This window comes from Rutilus rutilus (assembly GCF_951802725.1).
Source record: "Rutilus rutilus genome assembly, chromosome: 17".
Taxonomy (NCBI): domain Eukaryota; kingdom Metazoa; phylum Chordata; class Actinopteri; order Cypriniformes; family Leuciscidae; genus Rutilus; species Rutilus rutilus.
This window is the reverse complement of record NC_140230.1, coordinates 18097147-18121065: the sequence shown is the minus strand read 5'-3', so window position 1 is coordinate 18121065 and position 23919 is coordinate 18097147. Positions and strand designations below refer to the sequence as shown.

At 37.9% G+C, this 23919-nt stretch overlaps 1 protein-coding gene across 1 annotated transcript; it reads left to right on the top strand.

Moving 5' to 3' along the window:
- The first annotated feature begins 589 nt into the window (after positions 1–589).
- Positions 590–22951, top strand: vars1 (valyl-tRNA synthetase 1). The gene is made up of 31 exons (XM_084435439.1): positions 590–679; positions 1354–1698; positions 2068–2211; positions 2906–3113; positions 3334–3449; positions 3566–3641; positions 3734–3834; positions 4787–4914; positions 5158–5322; positions 5420–5501; positions 5650–5769; positions 6373–6481; positions 6565–6653; positions 6743–6833; positions 6912–7036; positions 7146–7249; positions 9242–9400; positions 9477–9567; positions 9663–9768; positions 9892–9962; positions 10582–10707; positions 13958–14062; positions 14153–14221; positions 14328–14406; positions 14788–14915; positions 15027–15182; positions 15336–15554; positions 18999–19110; positions 21181–21359; positions 21678–21827; positions 21927–22951. Exons 2-31 carry the CDS (start codon positions 1354–1356, stop codon positions 21993–21995), a joined length of 3822 nt encoding a protein of 1273 aa, XP_084291565.1. The 5' UTR covers positions 590–679; the 3' UTR covers positions 21996–22951.
- Positions 22952–23919: the final 968 nt, after the last annotated feature.

The following is a 23919-nucleotide window of genomic DNA, read 5'->3' as shown; positions in this document are numbered from 1 at the left end:
ATTTTAATCTTATTTGTATTAATTTGACATTTTTTACAGTTTTTCCCTGAACTTTTCCACGGACCGCTAACGCTCTCTTGTTGCCCCTTGAAGGTCCCTGGAGCCCAGTTTGAAAACCCCTGATTTAAATGAATGTATTATTAAAGAGACAAGATCTTTGCAAAAAAGCCTTATGAGATAAAAAATAAAATATAAATCTTCATTCCATCCTACATTTTGCGAATATAAAATTTGAATATCAAAACTATAGTTTAAAAATGTTGTCAATACATTTATTTTTATATTTAAAATAGTAAATAATGTCTTTAACAGGCAACATTACACTTAAGTGACAAAAAAAGATAATTTATATTCATAAATAATTATATTCATAATTCATAATTAATCCATAATTTAATTCGTAAACTGCCTATCAGAGCTCATTTTCAGTGGCTTGCATCATAACGTTTAGTGTTTCATGTTATTGCCATAGACTGTAAAAAAAAGAAAAAAAGAAAGTTATTACGGTTCGTTAGCGCCTCTATCGGGCACTTTAGTCTGTTTTACACGTTTATTGCGTCAGACGGATGCGCTTTACGACGGTTATTATGCCTTTACGGTAGCGCCTGTGAAGCACGCAAAAGCACTGGAGTCTGTGTGCATGCTGGATTTAGACTGACGTTTCCCTAGCTGCATACAGGTGAGTTATTAATGATCTTCAGACTTCAAATACAGATGCTGCCGTATATGTGCTGATCAATAACTCTAAAAGTTTGCATGTCTTATATGTGATTTCTTGACTTTAGTAGTCATAGCTCTGCTGAAATGAACAGATCATGCGTTTAGCCAATTAGCCGGTCTATCTTTAGACTTCAAACCTCTCAAGTTATTATTGAAGCATTACATTGTAATGTAAATACAAAAAGGTTACTGAGTAAAAGAGTTTATTGCGATCTTGAAATGAATACAAGTATTTAAGGAAATCTTAAATCAGTGAGATCATATTCAGAATATAATCTGACTGACACTAATATTGTCAAGTTCAGTTTATTTGTCATTTGAACAGTTTACATAAATGTATGACGAGGCTCAGATCACAGAAGTTAGATATATAAGAAAAGTAGGTGATATTCAATAACTGTAAATCTTAAAAGTGTTGTTTGTTGACAGAATAGTGAAAACTGAATCTGACACTTTTGCTTTCGTTTATGTATTGAAGTGCAAACGGTTTTCAATGACATATATCTGTCATATTAAGTTTAATAATAGTCATTGTGACATGCAAAAAACTGCAGAAATGAAAAAGATGCACATTACACATTATTCACTCGTTTTGTGAATTACTAATTGACATGACCCATATCTCTCTGTCAGATGGACACTCTTTACATCTCTTCACACCCTGATGACTTCAGGAGTTTGTTACCCTTGATCGCTGCTGAATTCTGTCGATCTCCTCCACGAATAGTCCATGAGAACCCTCCGGCTGAGGTGGGCAGGTCCCGTCCTGCACTGGTCTTAGAGGGTGTGGGTGGCACGGTGCTCACCGGTGCCAATGCTGTGAGCTGGTACCTGGCATCAGCGGGCAAACGGACAGGCAGCGATAAGAAACAGGAAAGTCAGGTCTGGCAATGGCTGAGCTTTGCTGAGAATGAACTGATGCCCGTGGCCTGCTCTGTGGCATTCCCTCTGCTGGGGATCGTGGGAGTTGATAAGAAGGTAAGGCATGTGTGTGCCTTTATGGTCTGACTATCTCATGTGTTGATTGATAGGCATCACTGAGTGTACGCCTCCGGCTCCAAATTTTTTGACCTTTTTAAGTGAAAGAGATATACTCTGAATTTGACCCAGTGAGTAGTGAACATACACACTGCAAACTGTGGGTACACACACCGGGAGCAGCTATTTTGCTGTGGCGCCTGGGGAGTGATTGGGGGTTAGGTACCTTGCTCAAGAAAGTTTCCTGCCGGTATTGAGAATTGAACCCACAACCTTCTCTTACCATTAGGCCATGACTGCCCCTGTATTTTTATTTTTCTAAACTGTTTCTGGATGAGAAGCTGCACTAACTTACATTTTTCATTTTAGCTTCTGCAGAGTTCCAGAGCGGAGCTGCTGCGTGTTCTCAAAGCTCTAGATGAGACTCTAGCACCGCGGACATTCCTGGTAGGAGAGGGTGTGACTCTGGCTGATATGGCTGTTGCTATGGCTGCATTACTGCCATTCAAATATGTGAGTGCACATCTGTAATCTTAAACCATTTGAACTCTTAGCATGATGGCTTGTATTAATAAAAGGGACAATTCACACACAAAAAAATTCTGTTATAATTTACTCACCTTCGTGTCATTCCATACATGGCTGACTTACTTCTGTGGAACATCATAGAAGATATTTTGAAGAATGTTTCAGCTGTTTTTATTCATACAATGAAAGTCAGTGGGGTCCAAAAACAATGTTGCATGCCATTGACTTTCATAGTGTGGATAAAAAACGAAATATTTTTTTAAAATATCTTCTTTTGTGCTTCACAGAAGAAAGTAAGTCGTGTTATTTTAGTATTATTTATGTACTGTTATGGTATTTATCAATATTGTGAATAAGCTTTTATTTTTTATATACTTCTATATGGCATTAATATATTTTTGTTTAAATTTTAGTAATTTTAGTACTTCAGTTTAAACTTATTTATTTCATTTAGTTACCAGTTAAGGCAACTTTTTTAACTTTAAAAGTAATTTTTTGAAAATGTAATATTTTTATTTTATTTCAACTTTATTTCAATAAGTTTTTGTTCTAGTTTTTAGTTAACAAAAACAACACTGATACACATTTTGAATGACATGAGCGTGAGTAAATGATTTTTGGAACTGCTTCAACTTTCAGTTGCTGTAATTGATCGCTCATTATAGTACTTTTATTTAAGGCATTGGAGCCTGCAGACAGGAAGTCATTGGTGAATGTGACCAGGTGGTTTAATACCTGTGTGAACCAGCCACAATTCCTGAAGGTATTGGGTCAAATCTCACTGTGTGAGAAAATGGTGCCCGTGACCCCCAAACCCAGCGCTGCCGCCAATGCCACATCAACTGCTGCTTCTGACGCTGCTACACCAGACTGCACACCTGGTAACGGTAAGGATGTGTGTATTTGGAAGTTGTTGCTTTTTTAATTTCTTTAGAAATGTGTCATAGCGTTTTGAGGGTCATTTTAAGACCATTAAAAACTAGTGAATTAAAACAGCTCACATGATCTTTCAGATAGACTTTAGTCTTATCAGAGTCTGAAAGCATTTTAGAAGTCTATGTTGCCCATGAATAATTATTTTTGTCCTCTTGTCCTTGTGATTCTCAGGTCCTCCTAAGACAGAGGCTCAGCTGAAGAAAGAGGCCAAGAAGCGAGAAAAGCTGGAGAAGTTTCAACAAAAGAAAGAGATTGAGGAGAAGAAGAAGATGCAGCCTCAGACTGAGGTAGAGCGATGAATCTCAGCATATTATTCTCTCATTGACATCGACACAAGCAGAGATAGAAAGAAAGCAGAACGCAGAACTTGCCATATTGTTTATTCTTCCATCCCCTCCAATAGAAAAAGGCCAAACCTGAGAAGAAGGAACTGGGTGTGATTAGCTATAACATACCCACGCCTTCTGGAGAGAAAAAAGGTGTGCTTTTGCTTCCATTAGCAGGAATTGTATTTTTTTAATTTGTCACGTACCCATCTAATCATTTATGTGTCTCTCTTCATGTGTCTCAGATGTCCTGAGTCCTCTGCCCGATTCTTACAGTCCTCAGTATGTGGAAGCGGCCTGGTACCCCTGGTGGGAGAAACAGGGATTTTTCAAGCCTGAATATGGGGTATGACTTGAAAATCATAATGTATTTTTATACTCTAATACAATAAACACTGTAGGTACACCACCAAAATGTAGTGTACAAATGTTTAAATATCAAATGTTTATATTTTTTTAAGAAGTCAATACTTTTATTCAGCAAGTATGCATTAAATTGAAAGTCAAAAGATTTCTATTTCAAATAAATGTAGTTCTTTTGAACTTTCTGTTCACCAATAGTAATAAAAATACACAGAAAAAACATTTAAGAGCAACCAAAAAAAAAAAGACAAAATTACATTAAAAGCCAAAGACAAAAGTTTAGTTTTAAGTCAAGATTTGAATTCAGATAGAGAGGAAGCCATTCTAATAAAATTAGGAAGATTGTTCCAAAGAGTGGTGCTAGGCTCAATTACCCCTCGTCTTTAGGCGGGTTCTGGGGATCTTAAGGAGGAATTTGCCGTCCGATCTTAGTCCTCTCACGGGAGTGTAGGGATGTAGTAACTTAGTCAGATAAGAAGGTGCTAGATTATTTAAAGATTTATACACAAGTAGTAAGATTTTGTACTCGATTCTGTAATGAGTAGGCAAATAGAAATGTTTCTTGAGCAGCAAATCAGCATATTAAAATGATTTCTGAAGGATCATGTGACACTGAAGACTGGAGCAATGATGCTGAAAACTCAGCTTTTACATCACAGGAATAAATTACATTTGAAAATATATTAAAATAGAAAACAGTATTTAAAATTGTTGTGATATTGCACAATATATATTGTGATCTATATAATTATATGAGCAAATATATATATATATATATATATATATATATATATATATATATATATGATCAAATAAATGCGGCCTTGGTAAGCATAAGAGACTTCTTTCCAAAACATAAAAAAATCTTACCGACCCCAAACTTTTGAACGATAGTGTATATTCATTAAATGATATTTCTGCTGTTTATTATCCAGAGAAAGAATGTAAGTGAGCCAAACCCACGTGGCGTGTTCATGATGTGTATTCCTCCACCTAATGTGACGGGATCCCTCCACCTTGGTCACGCCTTGACCAATGCAATTCAGGACTCCCTGACAAGATGGTAACCGGTTATAATTGTTATATATAATTAATGTAATGTTATTAGCCATTATATACATTTTATGCTTTATTAGCTGTAATAAAAAAGCATATAAAAGTCAAGGCGAGACACTTTGTGGCTGATTGTTAATGTTTGGATAACTTAAGATAGATTTGAAATGGTAATTTATGATATGGAGCCTATGACATCATGTGTCCGAAATAATATGTTTGATCGTTGGTTTGCTTTAATGTGTTAATGCAGGCACAGGATGAGAGGAGAGACCACTCTGTGGAATCCCGGCTGTGATCACGCTGGTATCGCCACACAGGTGGTGGTGGAGAAGAAACTGATGAGAGAGCGAAAGATGACCAGACATGATCTCGGGAGAGAGAAATTCATCCAGGAGGTCTGGAAGTGGAAGAACGAGTGAGTGTGTGAGGTTGAGGAGAATTCTAAGATCATTAAATAATTGATTTAACTCCAATTATATGAACAAATTTGTCTTCCTTTTGGCGTCGAACAGAAAGGGAGATCGCATCTATCATCAGCTGAAGAAGCTGGGCTCCTCTCTGGACTGGGACAGAGCTTGTTTTACCATGGACACTGTGAGTACAATGCACAAAAACCCAACCCAGGTGTTAAATGACAGCCAAAAATTCTTGTTAAAAAGCTTGTCATTGCTAAGCTTTAAAGTGTCGCTTTTTAATAATGGATAATCAGTTTTTAATCATGTGTAATACTGTCTGCTTGCAGAAACTGTCGTTTGCGGTCCAGGAGGCATTTATACGTATGCATGAGGAAGGTGTGATTTACAGGAGCAAGAGACTCGTCAACTGGTCCTGCACCCTCAACTCCGCCATCTCTGACATAGAGGTACATTCATATCATATGTGGGGGCAGTTTTGGGGTCAAGAATTGTTTTTTGAATGAATGAATTGAATACTATTAATTAGCAAGGATGCATTAAATTGATCAAAAGTGACAGTAAAGACTTTTATTATTATCATGGTTTCTACAAAAATGTTAAGTAGCTCAACTGTTTTCTACATTGATAATAATAATAAATGTTTCTTCAGCAGCAAATTGTCATACAATGATTTCTGAAGGATCATGTGACACTGAAGATGAGTAATGATGCTTAAAATTCAGCTTTGCCATCATAGGAATACATCATATTTTTAAATGATATGAATAAAAAACTTATTTTAACACTATTCACAATATTACCGTTTAACTGTATTTTTGATCAAATTAAATGCAGTGTGAACAAAGTTTTACCTTTTTGATAACTTTCATAAAATTGAGTTTTAAACTCTCCAAACACAGTAAAAGCTAGTCTGAGAAAATATATCCATCAATTATTTGACAGTTTAACTACATTTATGTCAGAAAGTAGCAGATGACAGAAGTTACATCTTCACTAACAGTCTCAGAGTCTCCGTTTTCTGTGGTCACCTGATGAATGTTGTGTTCTAGGTCGATAAAAAGGAGCTGACAGGGCGAACCCTTCTTCCTGTGCCGGGTTATAAGGAAAAAGTCGAGTTTGGCGTGCTGGTGTCTTTCTCTTACAAGATTGAAGGATCAGGTAAGGGTTGTGTCTGCATAAATGAGGTTAGAAGTACTGACAAGACATACAGAGGTTGATTAAAATGTATTGTTCTCCTGCAGATGAGGAGGTGGTAGTGGCCACCACACGTATTGAGACCATGCTTGGAGACACGGCTGTGGCCGTCCACCCTAATGACCCCAGATATCAGGTGATGCCGACGTTTCCTTTTCATAACTCTGGTGTTTGAGAAATGGTCTTGAGAATGTGTTTGAGTTAAATGAACTCTTTACTATCCAGCATCTCAAAGGAAAGATGGTCGTTCACCCATTCTGTGACAGAAAGATGCCCATCGTGTTTGATGACTTTGTTGATATGAACTTTGGAACAGGTAATAAATGTTACAAGGACAAAAACATATATTTTCTGTAAGTTTGTCTGCAGTTTACAGTGGAGTGTTGTTGTACAGGTGCCGTGAAGATCACTCCTGCTCATGACCATAATGATTATGAGGTGGGAGAGAGACACAAACTGGCCTTCATCAACATCCTGGATGAAAATGGTCTACTAATCAATGTTCCTCCTCCATTCCTGGTAGGCACACACACATTGTGATATCTTTGACCCTGTTCACACCAGGTATTATTTTTAATCTCGTCATAAATATGATGGAAGATTGACAAATTGTTCTCTGGTGTTTTAGGGGGTGAAGCGCTTTGAGGCGAGGAAAACTGTGCTCCAGGCACTGAAAGATAGAGGCCAGTTTAAGGAGGTCAAGGACAATCCGATGGTGGTGCCCGTCTGCAGGTTAGACACTAACTTCCTCTTAACTCCTTAACTTTCAGTTGTTTTCAGCTGGTAGTTCGCTGGTCTGGTCTGATAAGGTTGTGTAAAGCAGGGAAAAATCAATGCTAAAATCAGAAATTGACTAAATGCCTAGAAAGTGTCATATAGCTGGCAAAACTTTATTTGCAATGATTTATAATAAATCAATTGCACATTTAAAGTAACTTGCTAACTTTCACAGCCAGTGACAACCAAACATGTTGTCTATCACCAGATGTGAACCACAGGTAAAGTGCCTCCTAGTGGAATAACAAAGAAGTTAACAATGAAAGATCCACTGTTGAAAATGGAGGAAATCTTTTTATTTATTTTTTGTGGAGAGGAAGAAATAATACATTTTCATTTCCTTTTTTTGTCTGTACGTCCAGAATATGCATATTATGGAGATGCCAATGTGGCCGGTTTGCCTGACATCCCCTTTTCCGTCAACAATAAACTAATATTCAAACCATTCTTTATTAAAGGGATACTCCACTTTTTTCGGAAATAAGCTCATTTTACATCTCCCCCAGAGTTAAACAGTTGAGTTTTACCGTTTTAGAATCCATTCAGCCGAACTCCGGGTCTGACGGTACCACTTTTAGCATAGCTTAGCACAGATCATTGATTCTGATGAGTCCAGTAGCATTTCTTTCAAAATGACCAAAGAGTTTCAATATTTTTCCTATTTAAAACTTGACTCTTCTGTAGTTAAACCGTGTACTAAGATCGACGGAAAATGAAAAGTTGCGATTTTCTAAGCCTATATGGCTAGGAACTACTCTCATTCCGGCGTAATAATCAAGGAACTGTGCGGCTGTACCATGAGTGCAGCAGGCGTAATGATATGACGCAGCGCCTGAAAATAGTCCCCAGCTCGGTAACTTCTTCCAACGTGACCGGTACTAAGTTTGTCTAACCTATTAGACCTATTTTCAGGCGCTGCGTCATATCATTACGCCTGCTGCACTCATGGTACAGCCGCACAGTTCCTTGATTATTACGCCGGAATGAGAGTAGTTCCTAGTCATATAGGCTTAGAAAATCGCTTTTCAAAAAACTTTTCATTTTCCGTCGATCTTAGTACACGGTTTAACTACAGAAGAGTCAAGTTTTAAATAGGAAAAATATTGAAACTCTTTGGTCATTTTGAAAGAAATGCTACTGGACTCATCAGAATCAATGATCTGTGCTAAGCTATGCTAAAAGTGGTACCATCAGACCCGGAGTTCGGCTGAATGGATTCTAAAACGGTTAAACTCAACTGTTTAACTCTGGGGGAGATGTAAAATGAGCATATTTCCGAAAAAAGTGGAGTATCCCTTTAACTACAATTTCATAAGTTGAAATTTTAATTTATTACTATAATTTGTCAATTTTTTTGTGCAGTAAATTGTTGCCTACGAGAGCATGAAACCATTGTAATTTAATATTGTACAGTTAACAATTCTCATACTTGATGTCCAAAGTAAAGTCTGGGTCCTGAAGCCAAACCACATGAGAAGCACCGCTTTGATCTATGCAGAAGTGCCATCTAATCTTGGAATAGACCTTTAAAGTCGTCATGAAACAGAAGTTGCAGTAGTCTTTTCACGACTTATCGAACAAGAAAAAAATGTGGTGCAGGATTTTTCGGGATCAGGAATTGATTAGATCGTTGGATGGTTGTGGTTTGCTATTGCTGTGATCTCATGTTGTCCCGTCCTTGTGCCAGTAAACACATCATTAGCGAAGAGTAGAGGTGTCGTTGCAAGAGGAAGGGGAAGTTATCATGATTTAAAGATCATGAGGGCACATGAATGAATAAAAAAATAAATAATGATGCATACCGATAAATAATTTATGAGCACTGCAATATTACATAAAAAAATAAGAAATTATTTGTCCATTTTGATTTCATGGTGTCTTTAATTCCATTACAGCTGTTATGTTTACATGCACAAAGCAACTGATGAGTGTTTGTGTGTTTCTCAGCCGCTCTAAGGACATAGTGGAGCCTCTGCTGAAGCCTCAGTGGTACGTGGACTGCAGAGAGATGGGAAAGCAGGCCGCAGATGTCGTCAGAAACGGAGAGCTCAAGATCATCCCTGACCACCACCTCAAAACCTGGTTCAACTGGATGGACAACATCAGGTGACCCATCTATTTCAGCTCAGACGTTTTCTGCTGGAGTCACCGTGTGTGTGTAGTAACACTTTTTGGGTATCAGGGACTGGTGCATCTCACGGCAGTTGTGGTGGGGCCACAGGATACCAGCGTACTTTGTGACTGTGAATGATTCGTCAGTCAAACAAGGCGAGGTGAGCAGAGACACAGGAAAATGCAGCCTGCTGTATGTGCTGTGGACACACAGGGATGCTGGGAATTAAGATACTGTATTGTTGCATGCTTTTAGGATGTGGACGGACATTATTGGGTCAGCGGGAGATCTGAGGAGGAAGCCAGAGAAAAAGCTGCCAAACGCTTCAATGTCACTGCAGACAAAATCTCTCTACGCCAGGGTACGAATCAAACATACACTTGCTCTCATTACCACTGAGTCATTTTATCCTTCTGTTTTGTTCATGTCAGTTTTTACCCTCTGGCATCAATAAAGCATCTTTCTTTCTGTCTGTTTGTTTCAGATGAGGATGTGTTGGACACTTGGTTCTCCTCAGGGATCTTCCCCTTCTCCATCTTTGGCTGGCCCAATGAGGTCAGATATTAATACAGAAAACACACACACACACACACTAGGGCTGGGCGATATATCGCATGACATTGTTATGCGCATCTCGTCAGTAAAGCCGGTTCCTTGATTAGTAGTAAATCGCCATCACCTGCTTTCAGATGGAGCGGCAGTAACTACACAGAGCCGTAGTTCACTGACAAGCTGAGCCATATCGCATTAATTATCACGGACGTATCGCCTGCGATAATTAATGCGATTATGGCTCAGCTTATTTTATAATATTTTTATATTACTTGTATAATACCAGATTATTTTTATTTATTTAATTTGTTTTGTAAATATATCTAATAATAAAAAGTTGTATTTTTTTGTTGAATTGAATTTACTTCCTATTTTTGTTTTTATATAATGTGTATAAAACATTAAATATTCTAATTACATTTCTAATGTCTGTATACACATTATATAATGCAGTTCAATGCATGTCAGTTCATGTTTTCAATGAAAATATTATATTGTGCTATAGAGAAAGTATATGTTCTTTATGTCCCTGGGTCTCTGCACATTTTTTTTAATTGTTTTTATTCAATAATATATACAGAGACTGCAGTGATTAAGTAATTTTGCAATATTTATGTGTTAGTCAGAGGACCTGAGAGTCTTCTACCCAGGAACACTGTTAGAGACAGGCCACGATATCCTGTTCTTCTGGGTGGCTCGTATGGTCATGATGGGCCTCAAACTTACTGGAAAACTACCTTTCAAAGAGGTGGGTGTTTTGTGTTTTTTAATATATATTAGGGGTGTCCCCGACTATGGATTTTCATAGTCGAATCAGAGTCGTCAAGTCTTGCCTATAGTCGACTAATAGTCGAATCATGTGTCTGGGGGCGGGGCTTTAACATTTCAAAGCTGCGATGTACCGAACATCACACAAAGATATAGAAGAAAATGTATAAAAACATTTTTGATCAATAAAACTAAGAAATAACATAAATAACTCCAGAAAGGCCACACTGCAGACAGGATTTGCATTTCACATGCAAATCAAATTAAATCGGCTAAATTGCCTGTGCGAGCAGGCTCTAAGTACAGCACAACATCGATGCACCGAAAAAATAAACAATTAATTTACAGAATTAAGTTAGAACAGAATATACATTTCTAATAAATAAAAATACAAAACGAAATAAATCAGAATCAAGTCACAAGCTGAGGAGCAAATGTGTGCAAAATGCCTGAAGTGCAGGGGAACATATATTCAAAACACAAGCCACAAATAGTTACATTAGATAACCTTGACAGATCAATAAAGAAAATAAAAATAAAGAAAATATTAAAATAACGATAGTAGCCAGAATTTTCAACTTTGTCTTTTTAACTGCAGAAACAACAATAAATGCTAAACTGGAGTGGCAGTCTTTTTAGCTACAAATGTTCACCGCATCCAAAAATCGAATTAGAACCGGCTGAAAAGTTTTGAAATCACTTGTACCCCACCTGATCGAGAGAACAAATCCAGTCTTTCACTCTGTCTGTGTCCGCTGGAGTCTTTTCAAATTGTGCGCGCGGATAAAATACATTCTAAAACACTTAACATGAAAAAAAGGTTAACGACTTAATCTCCTAAAATAGTTCAATTAAAATATCAAATTATGTAAAGAAAACGCTTTACTATAAGAGGAACGCATTGCGTTCATATTCTGGGTTCATCTGCTTATCTGCACATAGTATGGTTTCTTAATAAAGTGTGTACTGTGTACATGCATTAAGCCACGTTAAAGTGCCTTTTAAGCGTTTTAAAAGCTTTTTTCACGTTAAGCATTTTAGAATGTCCCGTGGAAAACCAACTTGTTAACGTTGGCCGGCAGAAGTGCGATCATGGTTTTCCTGATGCTAAATCCAGCCTTGGAGAATATCCTTTCTGATCGGTGTTAGGGGTGTGACGATAATCGCATCACCGCAATATCGCGTTGATGAGATGCCTACCGCGGTGTGAGGTCAACACCGCACGTTTTTTTATTTTTGCTGAAAGTTACAGGAGTGCATAGGTGTGTGATATGAACTATAAACACATTAATATTTTGTTTATAATTTACTGTATTCTGCGAGTCCCATGTTCAAGGGCTTCTGGAGAAAAAAAAACGCTTCCTGTGCAAGGGAGGGAGTCGAGGGACAGTCCGTTAAACATAGCCTATGGGGGATTTATTTTTTTGTGTGTGTCTGATTATTATTAATTTAGTGCTAGGTTTTGTGATGTTTACAGATAATGTTCAATTAAATACAAACAAACACAGGAATAAAAGACAAGCATAACGTAAACAGTTGGAGTTAGATTTTAATTGCAAGTATAGCGATCTTTCTTATATGGTATAGGAAATAATAGTTGACGGCGCTAGCCGAATGATTCAAAAAATAGCCACGAATCTAGTGTCTAAGCCAAATACTGTGTCGCCTTTGAGGCAGGTGACAATTAAGGGGAACCCGGTGAATTTGGACAAGGCGCACAAAAGTATCCGTCTCGTGAGGAAATACCACTAACCAATAACTAGACCACATCTTAGAAATTTTTTTTTTGCAGGACTTAAGTGCAGCACACCTACCTTAGGTCGGCGACACACTGGCTGCGTGGCGTGTCCGTTTTTATTTCGGCTCCCATGTTAACAGGTTAGAGCTTGAGAGCGTGAGACGCGCTTCTCAGGTGCGGCACGAGCCGCGCTGAAAACGCGTGCATGCCAGAAATAGAACCAACGCCTATTTTTCACGCGACACGCAAGCCTGTTGGAAGCGTTTCCTGGCAAAATATAATAGGAAAAGATGTTTGTATGTCATTTTGACATGAATACATATTAATAAATTACATTTTGATGTTTGAAAGTTAAGGTTTTGACATAAATGTAGATATAAATGTAATTAAAAAAATATTATCGATTTTCAAATATTGCACCTGTCAATACAGAACGAAATTATTCTGTAGCCTATTTTGCCGTCAATACTGCCGAGTGCCGACGCTGTCTTTGCTGCTATATATTTATGTTTAACATTAAGTAGCCTAGGCCTTCCACAACTCTCTCCCCATATGTCGAATATATCACCAATGAGGCGTATATGTCACCTAGCAGCAGCAGCGCTGTTTCTGGTGTGCAAAGACATAGAAAAAGACACGCAACTGACACGCAACAGAAACGCCACACTCACACCACACAGCCAGTGTGTCGCCGGCCTTAAGACTACCTAATTAATAGTTAATTATTAATATTTACAATTTAATATAAATGTTAATTTGTTTATTTTTTTAATAAAGAATACTGCTTTATGATTATTCATTTCAATTGTCATTTACAAGCTACATGCGGTCTTGATCGCGTCTGCAGTGTGTGATGCGGCCGCGGGTGATTTTTTTTGGGGGGGGGGGGGGGTGGTGTCGGTTAACCGCCAAACCGCGATATTTGTTGCTTCTTCACCGCGGTAAGAAAAAATCCCATACCGTCACAGCCCTAATCGGTGTACATCCACACTTTAGATTTTCTTATCCCAGACATTGTTAAAGATTTAAATCCTTGCCGCCAAGACGCTCCTCTTTCGGTCACGGATTGAAAGTGAAACTTAAAGCACGTTAAAAAATATTTATTAAAAGCTTCTTTCTTTGCACATTTTTATATACAGCACTATCATAATAGGCTGAATATTAACGTATTGACAGAAAACCGGTAGTTCTGTGAAATCAGAGACATTGAGCGCCCTCATATAGCCAAAGTGGCATGATCCTCTTTTCATAACACCTCTGTGAAGATCCGACCGTGAGATTGGTAGTCGAATCAGGCTCATCCTATCTTCGACTATTCGGGGTCACCCCCGATATTGTATATTTTATATTTAGAGCTTCTGGACCTGCAAAATTTAAAAGTGTTTAAAAGAGTTTCTAACAGACTGTTAAACTTCCACTTAGATGTATCAGCATGTGTCAATTCATTCAAAGCTAGTGTAACTTGTGGTGTAAATCTGGTGTGTTTTTTTAGGTGTACCTGCATGCAGTGGTACGTGATGCCCATGGCAGGAAAATGAGCAAGTCTCTCGGTAACGTCATCGACCCTCTGGACGTCATCACTGGCATTTCACTGGAGGTAGCTAAACTACTTACTCTTACATTAACACCATGTGGCTACATACTGCATCGTTGCACAAAATTAATTTGAGTTGTGTGTGTGTGTAAGGGTCTTCACGGTCAACTAATAGACAGTAATCTAGATCCTCTGGAGATTGAGAAGGCCAAACAGGGACAGGTATAACCAGTTTTCTATGAGCTCCTGTAATCTCTTTTTATTGTACCTTTTAGCTGTTGCTGTGTTTTTCTATTACATTCTGTTTGTGCATGTGTCCGCTCTCTAGAAATCCGACTATCCCAGTGGAATTCCAGAATGCGGGACTGATGCGCTCAGATTTGCTCTATGTGCTTATACCGGTCAAGGTAAAAAAAAAATATCGAAAGCATATCTACATTGAAAAGTACAAATATTATCATAAAGGCCCCGATAAACTCAAGGCAAAGTTCTTTTTCATTCTTTGCTCAGGGGTAAAACGTAGATCGAAATGCCTTTGCTGGGATTTACTGTTAGTGAACTTCCCAATGCCGCCCATGTAACTGGGAGCAGTGTTTAAATGAATATGTAAATGTGTGTTGCATGCTTTCCTCTCAATAACAAAATAAATGTAAAATCATCATTGGCAAACCTGTATTGATATACCAGTATTCTGAATATTTGGGTGGATGATAATAATGATAATTAATAATAATAAAACATGTCCTGATAAAGTATTACTTTGTGCTTTTTCTGTTTATTTCTCCCAGGCCGAGACATTAATCTGGACGTGAACAGGATTCTGGGATACAGGCATTTCTGTAACAAGCTGTGGAACGCAGTGAAGTTTGCCATGAGGACACTGGGAGAGGGATTTGTTCCCTGCCAAAAAGCTCAGGTGAGAGAAAGAGATGGACGATGTGTCAGGAGTCAGGACATTGTGAAAAACATACACTTTGTGGTGTATTGTGGGTTTATTTCCCTAAACACGTGATTCTGTGTCTCTCAGCTGTGTGGCAGTGAAAGTGTGTCTGATCGCTGGATTCTGTCCCGTCTGAGCGCAGCAATAGCGCAGTGTGATAACGGATTCCAGGCCTACGATTTTCCGACAATCACCACTGCCATTTACAATTTCTGGCTGTATGAGCTCTGTGATGTTTATCTGGTAAGGAATACACACACCACCTACACACAATTGCTTTTGACCTCTTCATTTGTATATTTAATTTGGTCTCTGCACACATTTCTAAATAAGCTTTAGAGTTTTGTTGAAAAGTTTAACTTTGAGATGTTTTTTTTTCTTTTTCTGCTCATATAGGAAAGTGTGAAGCCGGTGTTGAGCAGGACAGATTCAGAAGGGCAGAAACAGGCAGACATCTGCAGACAGACTCTCTACACCTGTCTGGAGGTGGGACTCCGCCTCCTGTCTCCTATCATGCCTTTTGTTTCTGAAGAGCTCTTCCAGCGGTTGCCAAGGAGACGGTCTCAGGACAGCCCCCCCAGCATCAGTGTCACACCTTATCCAGACACTTCAGAGGTGAGCAGGGGTGACCAAATATAGGGTTGCACGATGAATCGAAATACAACCGAAATCGTGAAATGGCTTATCGAGGGCTTCCCAAACTGGGATATGTGGGGTGACAGAGGGTTACGTGGACAAAAAGCTGAGTTTTGCCATTCATTTAATTCTACCCCACCTTATTATAATTTCAAAACCGTGCATGTATTTCTAACAGGCAAAATGCCATAAAAGGTCAAATAGATGACATCCAATCATATTACCTCATCTTTTTCGGTCAAAACTGACTGCATCCACACAAGCAGCGACAGATGATAGGTTTGCCTGCACAGTACGCTGCCTCAGTTCACGACAATGTAAAAAATGTAAAAAGTGGGAATTTAGCACTTATTTGCACGAAGAACAAATATAGACCCAGACTGTGCATAGAGATTAAGACTCAAACTCTCTTTTATACAAAAACACACCCCGTGCGAGTTCTTGTTTTTAATGTTGATCATATATTATACGAGCAAGAATGCAATTTTTCCACACGACTGCAAAAGTGACATTTGATTTTATACAACAGTTCAACAAACAAAAGTGTAATACTAAGTGATGTACATTGTCAGAATTGTTTGCTCTATTTTGCTACAAAATAAGTTCCAGCGAAAGCCACAGCAGAACTGCAACACACAGCGGCGTTTCGTGAACGAATCTGCGGCTTTGAACGAATCGCGATAGTCAATGATTCAATGACCCTTAAATACAGCCACTTGCTTTGTTGCTAAAAGATGAATGACTTGATGGCTCACATGTTAAGACCAAGCGTGCCGCACAAGCCCTGAAAAGTGAAGCCAAAACATCTCGATCGCTGACTGGTCGTAGTATAGGTCATAAGCCCCGCCTCCCCGTGTTATTCAACAAGACGTGAGACCAACTAAACAATTAAATTACACTTCAAATATCTTTTTTCCAAAGGTGGTTTCTTTCATTTGCTGTCGTTTTTATCACGCTGATGTAAGTTCAAGTGTCTGTTTCAAAAATAAGTTGGTTTTAGTTAGTTACGTGATGCTATAAAAACGGTGGTGTAACGTCATGATTGACAGCTGTGATTGACAGGTTCTCTGAGCAAATTAGTCACTGAAGCACCAACGGACATTTTTTTCGGGATCTTCGGAGGACTGAGGAGATTGTATTTACTTCATTTTAACAAGCCTCGTGTCGTACTGCAATACATTTTTTAAAAAGTGCATTCTGCGAGAGTGAGGGCGGAGCGTTGATTTCGCGGCTTTACTTCCTGCTCACTACTGCGCAGGTCTGGTCCCGAGATCGCTACTGCGCAGACTCAAGTTCCAATATGTCAGCGCCATATCGGGACACTGGCGGCTTCAGTTCTCACCAATGGAAGAGAGCGAAGGGGCGTCGTCCATCTTTTTTTACAGTCTATGGTTAAGACAGTGACTTACCGCCACCTACTGGTAGCTTCAGATTAAATAAATATATGCAGTGCTTGTTTCAGAATCAAGTTTTCTTACACGTGAGCGGCTCAATATCCGCTGATGTTTGCAGGATCTCAGAACGGTTCGGTTTGCAGTAAATGCTGCTATGCATGATCTCATCTCTGCAAGTTCTCTGCATTTGGGAAAGCAACATGCGCCAACCATCTTCCTATACTTTTAATGAGAAGCGTTTATTTACGTTTATACGATTACGTTTATTAGCTTTAAGGGCTCCCTGTAAATAAAAGTTTGATGGTTTAATGTTTAAAAATGTTGTGACAGCCATAAATATTAGTATTGTAATTTTTACAGTTGTAATTTAAAATATAATTATTATTTGATATTGTCTTAAATACTTAAGTAAAATATTTCTAAAGTAAAGCCGCTTTTCCACCGAAATTACCCGGAACAATTTGTCCCAGGAACTTTTTTCCCAGGAACCTTTTTTGCCCCAGACCGGTTGCTTTCTGCGTTTACACCGCGGTCTAAAGTACCGGGAATTCAGGTAAACTGCGCGCAACTGCTCCTCCCAGTCTGCGACGGACAGTAATCAGTTTTGAGCGCCACATTTATAAGTTTGGAGGAGATTCAAACTGTGTTGCAGTTATTGGTTTACTAACGAGGTAATTAACATAACAAAATAGACGAGCACTGATACTAAAGCGTGTTCAGAAAGCTTGTATGCGTATAAAATTAAGACAAGGTACGTTGTGAGATGACTGGGACGAACGCGCAAAAATTTCCTTTTGCGCAAATACTCTTTAAAAAAAGCCTGAACCCCGTCTATCAATCATAAATAGTGACAGTCTTGTAAATAGTTGTTTGTTACACCTCAATGCGCTATTCCAATCCTGTTATAGTAAATTTGTAACATGGTTTGCCTTGCAATAGATGACAATGTGTAAACATAATGACTTAATATTAAAAGCTGTGGCAGAAAAGAGACGAGCACTGATAAAGCGTGTTCAGAGCTCGTAATGCTAACGTTGGATATAAAATTGTATGTTATCAGCTATTGCGGACATTGGCCGTGAGATGGCTGTGACGAACGCGCAGAAAGTTTCCTCTTCCACAAATACCCAAATAATAAAGCCTGAAACTCGTCGCCAGTCCCCCAGTTTTTTTTATTAAATTCCATATTTGCAGACAGACAACTTTACTGCATGAAGCCACTTTTTAAAAGGGAGGTTAAAAATAAAGAAAATGCTGCGTGGAGTCATCCAACCAAAATGCGGCGTGAACACAACCAATCAGCTTGTGCAGCGCACAAGTCCCACCCCTGAAAGTTCCTGAACTTTGAAAAAGTACTACCTCGTGAGCAGGGACTATCGGAGGGGGAAATATTTACCCGGAACTTCATTTAGACCCTGGTTCCTGCGGTGTAAACACATCGAGTACCAGCCCAAAGTTCCTAGTTCCTGGGGAAAGTTCCTGCGGTGGAAACGCGGCTTAATATTTCTTATTTTGCTTTAATTTATCAATTATATTACAAACTTTGATGATAATAATAATATTTGCTATTGATTTTGAATATGAACTATTGAATATTGAATATTTGCCAATATTATTATTTTTATTACTATTATTTTATAGCCATATTTGTATATAATTACCAAGTTTTGTCCAAATTGTGGAACTCTACAAATGAGTTCAGCAAACCTGTATTATTAGACTGAATCTAATAAGAATAATTTTCTGGTCAAAAGGGACAAAATCCCAGAGAGAACCAGCCAGAATAAAAAAAGATCGAGTTTTAGATAACAAACGCTTTATTAATCATGATATAGTCTTTGATGTACCACTATAATGAGTTCTTTGGAGAGGGGAATGTAGTTGAATGTGAAGATGACTGGAATAAAAATAACCTTTTGGAACTTCAGTGACATAAAGTTTAAATTACATGAAGAGTGGAGAGAGGAAACCATCTGAAACAAATGCATCCTGTGTTGGTTACTATAAATGGTGTTTTGTTTGGTTGTAGTTCTGTTGGCACAGCGAGGAGGTCGACCGTCAGATGGAGTTTGTCATGTCTGTGGTCAGAACCATCCGATCACTCCGGGCCGATTACAACCTGACCAAGACCCGCGCTGACTGTGAGACGTCACACAGTACACTGCACACTCATTTCACACTGAATAGATTCAGCTAGGGAATATTGTTGATGTGACTGATCCAAATCCAGTGCTGGTCATTAAGGAATGCACAATATGTTGGTATATACTATATCTGACTGATTTTAGAATTTTTAATCAGTATTAGTCAGTATTTGGTATTGGCTATTTTTCTCTATTTTTACATTTATGTTACTTTGCCTTCATCTAACACTTACTGGAAGTTAATCTTTAAAATCTTGGCAGATCTCAAAAAAACTTTTTTTTCTTCTGAACATTTAATGTTGTCATGTCTAAATTAACTTGTAGCATTTAAAATTAGGGTTTTTATTTATTTATTTTAATTTATTTTTTTTTTTTTAGACAAAATAGTGTAGAATCTTCATATCAGCCATATACACTACTGTACAAATGTTTGGGGTCGGTATGATTTAAAAAAAAAAAAAATGTTGAAAGAAAGCTAATGCTCACCAAGGTGGCATTTATTTGATCAAAAATACAGTAAAAACAGTAATATTGTAAAATATAATTACAATATAAAAGGTTTTCTGTTTTTTAATACCTCTTAAAATGTACTTTATTCCTGTGATGTCAAAGCTGAATTTTCAGCATCATTGCTCCAGTCTTCAGTGTCACATGATCCTTCAGAAATCACTATTTCCAGAATTCTTTGATCAATAGAAAGTTCAAAATAGAAATCTTTTGTATCATTTTAAATTAATTTACTGTCACTTTTGATCAATTTAATGTATCCTTGCTGAAAAAAGTTTCTTAAAAGAATAAATACATTTCTTAAAAGAAAAACTAATCGTACTGATCCCAAACATTTTAACAAAGTATATATCTATATATCTATATATATATATATATACATGATGGAATTGTTTTAACCCTCCTAATGGATTAAAAACTGTATACACCTGGATAGCCCTGGTGGAAAGTAATGTTATAAAACTAAATTCATATAGTATCTAATCAGTAACTGAATTCACAGAAATGTTACATTTCTGAACATTACCATGTTTTTACCAGGTTATTACTTAATATACCCCCTTTTTGTTAACAAAAAATTTAGATTTTTTTTTTTCAAGAACGACTGCAAAAACCAATGTAATGCAAGAAAACATATTTTTATCACTATTTATCAGAAATTTTATTTGAATATATTATTGATGAAATTTAGAAGAACTTATAATATGAGAATTATCAGTATGAACTGCAATGACTTTAGTGGATTTAATTAAACTGCTCAAAACAGTGTACATTTATGAAACCTACATTTTCTTTTTTAACAAAACAACACCAAAACATCAATATATTAATTTTACTTTCATATGAAAAAATGATGATGATAAACAGCTTGAATCTCTTTTTAATGCTGCAATAGTTCATCAATAGGTGGCAGCAAAGTAAAATGTGGACTTTTTTCCTTGTCCAAACCCTCTTTCCTTTTCCATGTTTAGACTGTTTGGTCTATTTGGTCTATGAACTTTTGCTCTACAAACACATTAAGACAATTTGTGCTTGTGATTTTAATGTAATTTCAGATTTATTGTGTGTGATTGCACAAGCATGTTCATAAACAAAATGAGGAAAGAAGCCAAATGTATTTTACAGAAGTAATTTGAGACAAATCTAACAGATGTAAAATAAAATAAAAAAAGCGTAATTTCATGTTTAAAGCCACAGTTCAGTTTTATCTCTTACCTTTTTTGTTAAAACATGAATCATGTGTATTAACAAACTTAAAGTTTCATCTTCATACTATGGATTAAAAAAAAAAAGGTCAAAATGGACCCAAATGTGAAAATTCTACTGTGTAAAGCCATCAAAAATACATTTCTGAGACTGAGTTTCCAATTATGTTGCAGAACAACATTAGCAGATTCATTATAGAATCACAAGAGAGAAACGCTGGTGCATCCCTAGTCTAAACATTAGCCACATCACACACACAGGTTGAGGTTTACACACAACCTACTGACCATATCATCACAATTTCATATTTTATTAGCAGACACAAATGTACCTCTTGTGTTATATCTGTGTCAGGTTACCTGCAGTGCATAGACTCTGATACTGCGGCTCTGGTCCAGGCATACAGCCTTCAGATCCAGACACTGTCTTACTCTCAGACCATTCACGCAGTGGTTGGAGGCGACAACACTATCCCACAAGGCTGTGCGGTGGCCATCGCCTCGGACAGATGCACTGTTCACCTCATGCTGAAGGTAAAAATGTTGTTGCGTGACGAGAATGCGTTTTCGCTTGCACTTATACACCTGAAGGGAGTTTTATTCTGGTTGTCATAATCCCCACCACAGCTTCCAAATACGATAATTCAATTAATCAGCCGGAATGAGGAGATAAAGTGAATTTAAATATGATACTCCAAAAATAACATCACCACCAGCTCAACACCCAATAATCTGGTTTGGCTTTGCATCAAAAATTCATTTCCCCCTCCTACAGAATCACATTTTAATGAGTATAATGAGCTTTCTGTGTCTGTAAACATGCCAGTTTCGAAATCCTTGTCTCCGACTCAGGGTTTGATCGACTTGGAAAAGGAGGTCACTAAACTGACGGCAAAGGAAGCGGAGCTGGAGAAACAGATGGAAAAGATGAAGGAAAAGATGAACAAGAACGACTACAAGGACAAAGTTCCTGTTAAGGTGCAGGAGGCGGATGCTGAGAAGGTAAGTAGGATGGAGGGGATGCAATTTGTCTGAGAAAATAATCTTAAATTAGTTTTCTACTGGTCTTGAAGAAAAGTGCAACATTTTCTTTCTTTCCAGCTGAGGCAGAATGAAACAGAGCTGCAGAAAGTGAAGGAAGCCATCGAGAACTTCAGAAAAATGATGTAACCGACCGTTCACCTTTATCATGTTTTTTTAATCATCGTTTAATCATCACATTTATGAACATTGAGATACTTTCCTTTGTTTAATGTCACTCAGTCCTGTCCACTGAACTATGTGGGGAAGCTTGAATAAAAATCAACCTTAGATTAAATATAAAAAATGTTCTCATTTGTCTAATTTAATATAGAAAGTTAAAGGAACACTCCACCGTTTTTTGAAATAGGGCTTATTCACTTTCTTTCCTACATTTAGCATACCTGCAAACTTGTCGCTTTTCGGCGACAATCGCCGTTTTTTTGGTCAGTTGGGTCATTTACGTGAATCGCGTAGAACCGAATAGTTTTTGTTTTTTGGGGGGGGGGGGGGGTATTTTGAAATTTCAAAATACATTTGAAATTTCGTTATTTCAAATGTAGGCGCGTTGCGCGTGGTGAGCGCGCTCATCCGCCGGCGCGACCACAACATTGCCCAACATCAAATGGCAAACGTAATGCAAGCGGAACGAAACTGCTCGTTAATGTGTGGTTGACGGACCGTTTATCAGTTTGGACCAAAGCAGCGCGAGCCGATCTTGATAAAGCGACACTGTTACTACACAGCGCTAATAAGAGATCCAGTAAAGAAAGCATTTGAATTCGCCACAGAAGTAATAACATCGCTGCGACTCCTGCGAGATCTAGTGAGAAACATTCACATTTCTCCGTTATTAACGGATCAAACAGCGCTGACGTGGAAACCAGGAAGAAACATTGTGGCATGAATGAACTATCCAGTGTAGATCAGCAACATTCACCATGAATTTACTGTAGTAACACTAACTGCAACCATGGAAGTTGGCAGGAATAGTAAATGCCTTCAAGTAACATTACGTCGGTTTTATTTTGACATTATGAATACAATTGCTGCCCTCAAATGTTAATCATTCTGAAATAAAATAAACCTTTGTTTATAACTACTACAATATTTTTTCCAAGGAGCTGTTTTGTTTTATATGCTCCTAAAAAGAGTCAATTATTGCTCCAGAATTGCTCAAAGTAAAAAAAATATCATACTTTATGATGTTAGTTTTAATAAAAAAAAGAATAAAAAAAATTAAATCAAGGAAATTTCTCTGGCATTTCTTTCTTTTTGCTGTATCAAAAATGTACCAAACCGAACCGTGACACAAGTGTATCGTATCGAACCGAACCGTGAATTTTGTGAACCGTTACACCCCTACTGTTACACCCCTACCCCATACTGTAAGTGTAACATAAAGCAATTTGGCAACTGTGTTAATCTCTTGTTGCATGGGATGCGCCGCATACCTGGACCGCATATGCACCGCATAATCTAAACCCCCCCCCCCCCCCCCCCCCCCCCCCCCGACACTGTCACCTTTTTTAGTCTCAGGAGTTTGCAGGTCTGATTTAGATAGGTGGGCAAATGCATTTTTGTCTCAGTGCATGCGTTGTTTTAGTTTGACAGGGTCGGCTCTAGCTTAGCTTAGCATAATGAATGGAATCCTTTGTTGCCAGCTAGCATGTCCTGAGTAAAAGTGATATAAAAAATTATAAAAACCCACCTAATTACTTATTGTGGCCTGCGTATTCACAACGAGTACAAATAGTGATGCAGATTAACACTAGGCGATTTCCTAGGCAGATATTGAGTTATATATTAAGGACTATATTAAGGGCAAGCACAGGCGAAGCACTGCTACTTGGGCGTGATATCTCTGCGCCCAAGTAGCAGTGCGTCGCCTGTGCTTCCCCCTAATATAGTCCCATGTCAATATCTGCATAGGAAATCGCCTAGTGTTAATCTGCATCACTATTTGTACTTGTTGTGAATACGCAGGCCACAAGAAGTAATTAGGTGGGTTTTTACAATTTTTTATATCACTTTTACTCAGGACATGCTAGCTGGCAACAAAGGATTCTATGCT

What these genes read in the sequence shown, in the direction of transcription:
- vars1 (XM_084435439.1), top strand. Translation starts at nt 1,354, where the DNA reads ATGGACACTCTTTACATCTCTTCACACCCTGATGACTTCAGGAGTTTG. An exon ending in CTAATGACCCCAGATATCAG is followed by an intron (nt 6,654 to 6,742) that starts GTGATGCCGACG and finishes TTTACTATCCAG; the next exon opens with CATCTCAAAGGAAAGATGGT. An exon ending in TGATATGAACTTTGGAACAG is followed by an intron (nt 6,834 to 6,911) that starts GTAATAAATGTT and finishes GTTGTTGTACAG; the next exon opens with GTGCCGTGAAGATCACTCCT.